Source organism: Hippichthys cyanospilos, chromosome 5, assembly GCF_059441005.1.
Source record: "Hippichthys cyanospilos isolate Australia breed blue-spotted pipefish chromosome 5, RoL_Hcya_1.0, whole genome shotgun sequence".
Lineage (NCBI taxonomy): Eukaryota > Metazoa > Chordata > Actinopteri > Syngnathiformes > Syngnathidae > Hippichthys > Hippichthys cyanospilos.
In genome coordinates, this window is record NC_142373.1 from 25,188,648 (window position 1) to 25,200,248 (window position 11,601).

General features: G+C 38.2%; 1 protein-coding gene and 1 non-coding gene across 2 annotated transcripts in view; one reads left to right on the forward strand and one right to left on the reverse strand.

Annotated features, from left to right (window-relative positions):
• Window positions 1-3,807, forward strand: part of LOC148424102 (integrin beta-5-like) — a 48,792-nt gene extending 44,985 nt beyond the window's left edge. The window contains exon 16 of the mRNA XM_088415018.1: window positions 1,741-3,807. Within this exon, the coding sequence (XP_088271144.1) occupies window positions 1,741-1,830 (90 nt within the window). The 3' untranslated portion in view covers window positions 1,831-3,807. The remainder of the gene's footprint in view (window positions 1-1,740) is intronic.
• Window positions 3,808-6,669: 2,862 nt separating this feature from the next.
• Window positions 6,670-6,751, reverse strand: trnas-gcu (transfer RNA serine (anticodon GCU)). Its single transcript has one exon. It is a non-coding gene; the product is annotated as a tRNA-Ser (tRNA).
• Between the last annotated feature and the right edge of the window lie 4,850 nt (window positions 6,752-11,601).

Genomic DNA, 11,601 nt, shown 5'->3' on the forward strand with positions numbered 1-11,601 from the left:
TTGCACTTATTTACTATTGCCATCTAACTGCTTGCATACAACGCGTGACTACAATGGTGGTCTGCTATTGGTCAGTGTCTCCTCACGGAGATGGGGGTCTGCTATTGATCGGCCTCTCTTGTTTCAGAAATGGTGTAACGGTAAAGCTTTGTTCGATTGTGAGTGGTTACAAAACAGTATTTATAGTGCATTTTACTCCTTAATTCAAAGTTGAAAGGGTTAGCCATGGGTCCCAAGATTGCTAGTGATGTTAAAGAGAGAAGTAAGAAGATGTTTTGTTTGGAAACGATCCTGGAGATAACCTTTATTAGGGAATATGGGCTAAACAAGCGGCACTCAAAGGTAAATAAATCCTTTCTATTTTTTATTTATGATGTTTTCTGATTGTATACATGTATATTATATATACATAGCAAGTACTATACTATTTTGGTACCAATTTTTAATATGTATGTACAATTTTGATGTTTTTACTTGGGGTTCTAAACGCATTAGCTATTTAACATAAGTTTGGATTGCCCGTCATACGACGAATTCGCCTTACGAACCTAACCGCGAAACGGATTAATGTCGTAACACGGGGGCCCACTGTATTTTGTGGTTATTGTGATTAGCAGTTCAGGGACATAAATTCAAATCCACCTCGCTCCTGCCAGGTTACTACTGCAATCTGAATGTTGCCAAGTTGTTTTGAGAAAAACTCCTATATTAAATAAATTAAGTAAATATATGAAAATGTCATCAGCATTTTTTTTTCTTTGTGTGACCAAATGCATGGGAATGAACTGTAAGCTTAATGGTAAAGTTGTTTTGGGGGGTTAGGGTTAGGCAAAAGAACCATTTTTGCCCAATTTCATCTACTGAAATGTCAAACTTCCCCATCTTTTAAAGTGTTCAAATCTCAGACGATGTCCTTACCTGCTATTGCAGGGGTGTCAAACTCATTTTTGTCACGAGCCATTTTAGAGTTACACTGTAACTGACTTATGATGAAGAAACAAAGAAATGTTTAATCATTGCACAGTATTAATACTGTACACAACAAACGGATGGCTTAGTAGTTTTGGAATCACAAGTAAAGGATATGAGTTTGTTCTATTATTGTTGAAATTGTAACAAAAGTAACCAAATATTTTGCAAAATCTCAATATTATTTAGAAGACATGACAACTTCAAAATTGTGGAAGTGTGATTAGCAAAGGTCATAAAAGTTCACATGGTTTGCTTTCACGGGCCTCATAAAATGTTGTAGCTGGCCGGATCTCACCCCCGGGCCTTGAGTTTTACACCTGTTTGCTGTTGGAATTTAATATGGTCATAATATGGGCATGAAAGATGAATACACACAGTTCAAACCCATTTTTATCAAAACTGGGGTGGGGATTTCAACTTGGCAACATTCAAACCACTATAATGTCCGTTTTTGAGCTCACTCAATGCAATGTATATCATTTTAACGGGAATTACGTGTGGAAAATATACAGACAATATATTACTATATATCTCACTTCTCATTTTTGGAGACACAAGCCTGATTTTGTGAAAGTGTGTCACATATTGTAATGGAAAAAATGCTGTCTTCCTGCTGTGCGCGCAGTGCCATGTTAGTGGCAGTGTGGGTGTTTTGTCAGGTTCTTTTTCTGCTTGTATGTGTCACTGTCTGGTTGTGTAACCGTGTCCGATTGAGTCTGGATATGTCTGAGTTTTTCAAGTTGTGTCATTTCTGGTTCTGTCCCCCAGGCGTCCAACCCACTCTACAAGCAGCCCGCCTCATCCAGTTTCGGCGAGACGGACATGTTCGACAAGCCCTACAATGGAAGTGTCCACTGAGCCCTTTGGCATGTGGGGCGGCGGGACCGGTCCAGCAGGAGGGATCCTTAATGGGACACATTTCCCTTCAAGGACCACAGAAGTGAAAGTAAATGACAAACGATTTGTCCTGAAGAAGCAGTTTCACTTCATCGTATTGACCAGCAAGGCGTCAACATCTCAAAGTCAGCAACAAGTCAATCTGGCTGCAGAGCTTGTTTGTATCATTTTTAGGAACACTTAAAAAAAATGTCTTTGCCAGGTTTAACTATGCACTAGTAGCTTTTTTTCGACACTTTTTTTTTTTCAAAGATCACATTGTTTGAACGTAACTACTAACGTTACAGAAAATTCTGATGCATTCATGGTGCATGGCTATAACTGATGAACAAAATGTAACCTACACTTTGGTCCACTTTAGGATTTTTTTTGGGCTTACCCTTTGTTGCCTTCTCAACAGAAATAGCTTTCTTCTGCTTTCGGATCGACTAAAAACACCTGTTTTGTTTTTTCTTTTTTTCTGATTAGCACAAACATTACGTTTTGGGGTCATAGTGCCATCTGGTCCTTTGGCGTGCAAATGACAGCCTGGTAAAGCTTTTCTGTGTGTTTTCTGAATCGAGGGTTTGATAAAAATGTGTTTTACAGCAGTGGTCCCCAACCTTTTGATCACCACGGACCGGTCAACGCCTTACATTTATATTGTGGAACGGGGCGGGGGGGGCTGCTCTTAAAGCCACATCATCCTTCTCACTATGTATGTAATATATGTAATATCAACAGCGGCCAGAGGCGGCGCCAAAAGTTTTCAATGTCGCAATCTCGCAGTGGCCGAGACCGTGCTAAATATTGTGCTGACAATGCTGCGCTATCGTTAGCTTAGCACAGTAACTACGTTTCAACAGCTGTTAAGTGACGCAAACGTTGCACATACCAGTTGTCCCAAGTTCTCGCTTCCGCCTTTCTACAAGCCAGGTGAGTGCTCTTGCTTGGCTCTGTTGTGTATTGAAAGCTCAGCTGGCCGTGTTGGATCGCTGCCGGTGACCGCAAAGCGCCGCCAGGATTCATTCCTGCCCCCTGCGTGAGCCGTTGAATGTTCACGAAGTTGATTGGCTGTCGCGACGCGAAACGCGGAAAAAGTAAAAAAAAAATTAACTTCATGCAAAAGGCGAAATTTCGCTTCTCATGACCGCGCGCGGCCATTCGCGTCGCTCCATTCGCGTCCATCGCATCGCCCGACGTGCATTCGCGCCCAGTCACGCGGACTCCATTGACTACAATACAAAACTCTCCGTTCACGTTCGGTGTGCGCGTACCATTAAATTAAATCATCTCCAAAACATTATTTCGGGTGCAGCCCACGCGGACCGGTACCAGTCCGCGGACCGGGGGTTGGGGACCACTGTTTTACAGCATACCTGAGTATACCCGACAGACATATGGAAGGGATGTTTTTATGAGTGTGCGTGTGCGCGCAAGTGCTTGTAATTGCAAGTCAGCTGCCGTTTGACATTCTATTCTATTTTTCAACAAAACCGTTACGTGCACCTCTTGTAAACATGCACAACTGCAACACTGCAATAATAAGTCCTTAAATTTCAGCTGGTCAATCAAATTCCAAATGATTCAGAGTAGAACTCATTAGCCTTTCTTCTACAACGCAGGAGTGGGCTTCAAACTATCGCAGATGTTAAAGCAGCAACAACATTTCAAATGTAAGACACCTCGCAGGTAATATTGTTTAATACGGATTCAGATCTACATTATGCCAGATTTCAAGTTAATATCATGCCAGGCATAACATTACGATATAGCGAGTAGGTTATTATTCATATTTGGCGAGGTGAAACGTGAAATCACACTGTGTAAAATTGAAAAAGTGCCATAAGCACAAACAGTTGAATGCAAAGAAATCTTTAAATAAAAACCTATTTGATAGATTAACCTTTAAACCTGTAATACATACATATATATATATATATATATATATATATATATATATATATATATATATATATATATATATATATATATATATATATAACTTTTAAAAACAAAACTATTTCACCAGCATTAAAATGATCATTTAATTACCTTTACAGTGGTATAATTGGCAATAATAATGTGTTTGAGTGGCAGAATATGAGACAACACCAGTCTTAACTTTTTATAGGCAACCATATTTTTTACCATTAACTTTATACTATTTACACAACCTGCACCTTTAAGACTAGTGACGCAAAAATTTCACAAGTGTCAGGGACTTGCATGTGTGGGTGTGTGAGTGTGAGCGTGTGGTGTTAGCATCAAATGTAAATATGGAGTGGCCATGATAACCTTTTCACTGTACATTTGGGAATTTAACACACGTTGCAGGTAACACATGCAGTCACACAATCGGGCATGTTTTTGTGGCTTTGCACAACAATGACACAATAAATGAGCTTGTTTCAAAAGAACCCTGATGTAATGTTTATGCTGTTTACTTGTGGATTCTGTCACCCACATAACCATGGAATTGTCACGGGGTGGTATTCCAGGATCCAAGAGCTTCAGCAAGTAACAGGTTTTCACTGTTTATTTACAAAACAAAGCAGGACTCAGCGCAAATGTACTAAGCAGTACGATCCAGGAGACTACAAGTGATCTTCTGACAAAGGCTTAACAACACGAACTCAACTTACTGTATATACTAAACAAGATACTAAACAAGATAAAGGCTTAAATACAATTATGACCTGCATACCTAAATGACTTATATCTAGGATAACTGACATAGAATCCTTAATACACTGTGATGCAAATGGTGACATTTAGTTAAACAGTGTTATGCACACTTTGTGACATGCGTTTACTTTGTGGCTGTAATTATGTTATTTGGAATACAAAGGAAGTAGCACATTATCGTGTCCTTTTTGGGACGGTTTTATTTTATTTTGTGCTCACTGTATACTGTATACACTGTATACACTGTATACAGTGTCAGGCAGGGTCTTAGCCGTACTATTTTCAATGCACTTAAAACAACTCCACAATCTTTCAGGCTAACAAAGATGGCGTACCTCCTAAAATGTGATGTATATGTTCCGAAATACAGTATTTTGTTGATGGATCTAGCCTTGCACAGCAGTTTACAGTTCGTTCTCGTCACACACTTGATGGCCATGTGAGAGAGTCCTCTCCAGCTAAATCAGTTTGACCTGGTTTCCTCAATTTATACTTTCACTTCCTGTGTGACGTCTTTATCTGCTGTACACACACCATCAATAAACCTTACTTGTCTTCTTTTGAGAGATGTGATAGTCAGAGGAGGATAAATAAACTCCGATGTTAGTGGTTAAACGTTAGGTGTTTCGAATTCAGTCTTTATCTAACTTTAAGCTCAAGTAGTATATCCTAAGAGGCCACAATGATACATAAACATGCACATTTTAATGGCATCCGGTCAGCGTGGGCTGCACATTTATTCCCTGGAAACTTGTTCAGATTTACTTAACTTTATCCACCTCTTAATATCAAGTTAAAAAAAAAAAAATCCCACTTTGCAGGGCAAGGCACTTTTACCTGAGATACTATTGCCTTTTACTTGTCTCTCTCACTTCCACATTGTAAACAGTAACGTAAACTATCAATAGTAGAAAGAACACCACGGTATCCCAAATGAGCGCTTCACAAAAAGTGTCCAGAACAAACAACGCTTTGTCAGCATGTTTTTGAGGCCTGACCTTCCAGCACTCAATGCTGCTATTGTCCTTTTGAGGGAGTTGTGTCAATCACAAACTTTGTTAGACAAGACTCAAACGTTGCAGTGATGAACAGCTCAATCTACAGTAACAAGGGTCACTAAAGCGAAACAAATAACTAAAACAATGGACTGTAATGAAGATTTTTACAGATCCAAGCTAATGTGGCCCCTGAGGCGAGATTTTACCAGACAGAAACATAATACAGTATACAACTATTTTATTCATATAACATCCTTAGATTTTCTCATGTTTCCTCACAATGACATACACATAGCGGGCACTGTCGACTGTTTAAAATAATGTATTTACGTGTTATTACATGTTCTTTAATATGAACTATAGTAGAACTCCTCTACAACAAAATACCATTTGCCGCCAGAAATTTCTCGGCATACTTCCACAAAGAACTTCAAAATAAAAGTGTACTGTATGGTGCCGAGTGCTCCAGTTAAAGAACTCAGGAAGGTGTTCCATTTACCTCATTTATTAATTGATTTAATTTATTTATTAATTGCGGTCTTTTGGCATTTACACACAATCATGAACTTGGTGCAACACAGATGCTGCACAGCTTCAGGTGTTAATGGTAAAATTAACTCGAACTGAGTCAGGAGGAAAAGGAAAAACAATTGGCTTGGAGATGGCGTGGCGTTCAATGTGGGAAATCTGAAACACACTTAACCCACAACAACAACGACAAAAAAGAATAAATTCCGGATATAAACACAAGAAGGTTTACAAAAGATGAGGTTTATTGTGTTTTGCTATCGTTTTTACATTGTTGTCAAAGTGTCGATGCGTCTCATACACAGTAAGATGTAAAATACCCAAATTTTGGAATTTTGAGTTTTTGGAAAAGGTAGTCCTGTTAATGTAAATATGTGCTTCGCCACTTGAAACCGAGTGATAGTAGCACAGGAAGATACTAGATCAGTCATTAGTGCATTTGAATTGGACTGTGAGACAATTCTACAAAAATGTGAGAGAACGTATTATTGTAAACCTGTAAGTAGTCAATACAAGCATAAAACACATCTGTTTGCATATGACCTTTATTATTAAAACATATATGCACTAAGTGGACATAATTAAAAAGATCCAAATTCAAAAGATTCGACGAGGATGGGATTCGAACCCACGCGTGCAGAGCACAATGGATTAGCAGTCCATCGCCTTAACCACTCGGCCACCTCGTCCGGATGGCAAGTGGGGGGCGCACTAGTCATTTTGATCATTTACAAAAACAGGTACTGTGGTTTGGTTGTTTTTTTTTTTTTTCCCTCAATTTATTGGTACAACTATATGCCTACACTATAAGTAGACGCTAGTGTATTTAGATAATGTGTAACTACTGTACTATTGTTGTCGGTGGTTTTATTTCGATTGACACTTCTTTCCAGCAGATGCCAGTGTTGCTCCATGTCTGCGTCACGTACTGTCGCCATGTGTTGATACGATAAACCATTAATTGAGTCATGGTTATTACTTTGTTTCATACAACGTGCTTAAAGGGACACCGTGTAAAATTCAGATGCTGCATTCATCATTGTCGATAGCTATAACAAACATGGCAGCCTCTGGATAAGTGCCACCCTCCATGTTATATAATTTAATGATAACTAGTTCTACGATTATATTTAAAACATACTGTTGGTTGTAAAGAACACATTCATTTGCAAGTTTTTACATTTATAATCATTTAATTTATTCCTTTTTACTGAAAAATGATCTAAATCTTACACAGTGGCTCTTTAAATCAGGTGTGTATTTTGCCAGAATCTTAATCGTGTTTTGCTGCTATGAATTACTTCACATCCATAATTGGCAGACTCGGCTGATTTGTGCTGAAGTGGTGGGGTACACTGTGACACCTGCCACATATTGATTGCCCAACAGTAATAGCTAAATGTATCCCTATACTGCATCGACGGCCGAAAGACAACATTCTATCATATTATCCATCATCCATTATCCTCACTAGGATTGCAGACGGGCTGAAGGCAGCTGTCTTCAAGCAAGTAGGCAAGGGTACAACCTTAACTGGTTGCCAGTCAATGCCAGGGCACACAACAACCATTCACATTCACAAACACATGAAAGAGCTATTTGAAGTGATCAATTTACCTACCATTGTCTCGGCTTCAACCACCAAAGACCTCAATTTCCACTCTTATTTGTTACCCCTTTTCCTTGTTGTTAATAGGTTGTATCGTGGACCTTCTTCACCTTTAGAGAGATTTTAATCATGTTACAATGTTGTGGTAATTTCTCACCCTAAACACCACCAATGTGTTATTTGCCTTCATTCATGTATTTCGGATTATTCCTCACTAATTCTATGCTTCCAGCACCGGCCCGGCCTGAGCAGGTAAATATGGCTTGCAAGAGGCAATATGACAAGAACAGGCCCTCACACCGCCTCTACACCACCCCCTGACCGCCCGTGAAAGATGTAAATGCACGCCACCTTATGCAAGGGGACATTCATGTTTTTGTTTTCTGGTTTGTTTGGTTTTTTTTTACTTTTTTTAATTCTGGAGTTAGTGAGGAGAGATTTTGCACTGAGTCAGCCAAATAAACAGCAACATTTCATGTATTAGTTACAAGTTTACTGTAGAAAATGTCGAAGTGGCAAAAGTGTGTGTTTGGGACACAGTTGGACAATCAATGTTGTAGTACATAATTCACACGCGGAAATGTAGTTTGAGTCGTGGTTTCTCAAGGGGACTGATTTGATAGAAGGTAAAGGGTGTTACTATGTGTGCTCTCTTGACACATCTTTTGCTCTGTTGGCGCTCCAGTTCATTTTAATGTCAGTATTTTTGGCATCTTCACGTACTCCACCTGTGACTGCTTTTACTGATTGCTACAACCTTAGCTTTTTTTGTCATTATTATTTTTGTGGTTTTGTTTGTTACTTTGAAAACTGTTTTGGCCTTGTATGCGTTTATTTATGGCAAATTAAACGATTATTTCTGAGCACCTCAGCCACTCTGCTACCCTGCGTTTGGCTCCACACCCTCCCCCATTGCTAGATCTTGACATAGGTGTTCTTTTTATATAACGCTGAAAGCATATTATGCTAGTGATGCCTCAGGAAATGAGATGTAAGCTTAATGTTATCTTCAAGGTTGTTTTATGATTATGGCCAAATCACCTATTTTGCCCAATTTAATATGCTGGTAGGTCAAACCTCCCCACGTTTTAAAAGCTTGAAGTCACGGATGATGTCCTTACCTTTTGTTGGAATTATTGTATTTTCCAAACTATAAGCCAAACCAGTATATAAGCCACAGCAGCAAAAATTGAGCACACGCACGCACACAAAAAAAAAAAAAAAACTGTCACGAATAAGCAGCACCGGACGGACTATAAGCCTCAGGTCATAACATCAGATATTTACACACAAAGATGGTATATTGAAGGCTTTGCTTTTTTTTTTTCATTTCATATTTACACACAAAGATGGTATATTGAAGGCTTTGCTTTTTTTTTTTTCATTGTCTGCCAACAGCAACATCCTCTCTTCAACAGATTGAACATGCCTGAATGTTAAGTCCCAACATATTTATAGAAAATAGATTCGATATTTAAAGAAATGTTTTGATATTTTCAACATAACAGAATACTGCAGAGTTAAATAGCAGTTAAAACTCAAAATCAATAGTTCCATAGTATCTTCTTGTGCCTCCCTTTGTTTAATTGATTATTTTTGTAAAAATGTAAACACATTGTACATAATTCATATACACAATCATAAAGAAATAAATACAATCATACAGTGGTTTGAAAGTTCATAGGATTTACAGAAATTGTGCAATAATTACTTTAACAAAAGTAGGCAGGTGCGTAAATTTGGACACCCTTGTTGTTTTATTGATTTGAATACCTTTAGCGCTGATTTTGGGAGGGATTTTTTTTCTTTTTTTGGCAAACTCATTGACCCATGGCTTACATCGGTGGTTCTCAAATAGGGGGGTGCCCCCCCTCTTGGGGGAGCGCAAGGCGATGCAGGGTTGGCTGGATTATGAACCAGCAAACCAGCGATCTTCATAAACAGCGATGGATAGATGGCAGATTTGGTCACTTTGAACTGAGGACCTTTTAAAGATAACTCATTCAAATAGTTCCTGATAAGAAAAACAATAGCGTTTTGAGCAGTTTGAAAGTTTTATTCACAATAATATGTCTCGAGATTACCGGATTAATTGCTGTCATGTTTTGCATGGGTGTAAACTCATGGCAGTTATTCAGTACAGTCTGAATGAAATAGAAAAATAAGAAGCCCCTTCAAACAAATACGTTACCATTCCACCTCCTTTTCACAGCCAATTGTTTCCATGAGTTGGGTGCATATGGAAGATTTGGCATTTGTTATCCAAATATGTGTGACTTCACCTCATTTAAAAAATGTCATGCCTGAACACACCCTCAAAAACAGCACAAGCACTGCCAACCCTCTTGTGATATTATCCAGACTCATAATGCTCTTAATGTAGTCATGATGCCATAGTCAAACATCTTACAACAATTTACTTCAAATGCAAATGATTTGTTGAAAAGAAGGTAAAGTGGCTGTGAACTTGCAGGAACTCATGGCTATCAAAGATTAAATGCACAGGCAATGTTTTAAGTACAAATTCAAGTTTTAAAAGAATTATGGAAGCGTATAAAGTAGTTTACACAATACAATAAAACTATGTCCAGTGTTGGGGGTAATGCTTTACAAAAGTAATGCACCGTAATTTCCGGCAATTGAGAAAAAAAACAAAAAACAAAACGATTTTTGTCATGGACAAGGCGCAGTGGACAATAAGCCACAGGTCATAAAATCAGATAGTTATGCAAAAAAGATGGTATATGGAAGTTCTTTTTTTTGTTTTTTTTTTTTAGTTATTTAATGTTTGAGTAATTGTCTGTCAGCAGCAACATCCTCAATTTAACAGACTAACCAAGATATTTAAAGAAAATGGATGGATGGATATTTTCAGCATCCACAGAATGCATCTTTTCAGTTATATTTCATAGTTTTTAAATAAATTGACACCTTGAACAGATACCCACAGTCGCTTGACCAGTGAATTGTCTCCTGGTGGCCAGCAAAAAAACAAAACAAAACAAAAAAAAAAAAACTCACAGACAAGCCTATATCTTATTGCACAGATAAGCTGCAGGGCTCACATCATGAGGAAAAAGTAGTGGTATATAGTCCGAGAAATATGGTAATTACTGTAATGAATACTTTTTATTGTAATGCGGTAATGTAATATATTACACACACAAAAATTGAAATATTGTACTTGTCACAAATGAGAGTAAAGTAATGCATTACAATGCATTACAATTTTTAGCCTGACAGTAGTGTTCATTCATTCTTGGTGAAAAAAAGGTTTTGACCAAAGTCCAAAAAAAAGAGAATTTTTTGGACATCATTGTATGGCGGAGAGTAAAGAAGTACAAACACAGATTTTATTCCCCAAAGACCATACGTTTGAAAAATGATGGCTCTACTGTATTGTTTTTACTTTTTTCAAAATGTGGTACTTTTTTCAATCTCTGCAGGATGAGACATTGTTTAAAAAAACAAAACAAAACAAACAAAACACTTCTGTTGAGATCTTGTTTGAGATCTTGGGGTCTCACAAGGCAGGAAAGCAGGGACAGCAGCATCATGGAAGATTCAGAGTCTTTTTATGTTTCTTTGTGATTTCACAAGTATATGTACAGTACTTAGGTACAGATTTTCAGCACTTTTCCACTTGGGACAGTACGTATTTATTTGAAATATCACATCTCTTAGTGTCGCAGTTAACTCACTTGACTCACACATTCAGCAAGATGATGGAATCAAACCCAGATCTTCCATTACAATGTTTGCTGTTTTGTGTCATGCTTCGGCCGCCCAACCACACCAAAACCACTCCTATCCCCTGCAAGTCACTCACCGATGGTGTGTTTCTTGTTGCTGTGAGTGGGTGTAAATCATTTACAAATGCCCAAAAATGTCACCTCATCACCATCCAAAAATATCATGGCCACCACTGCC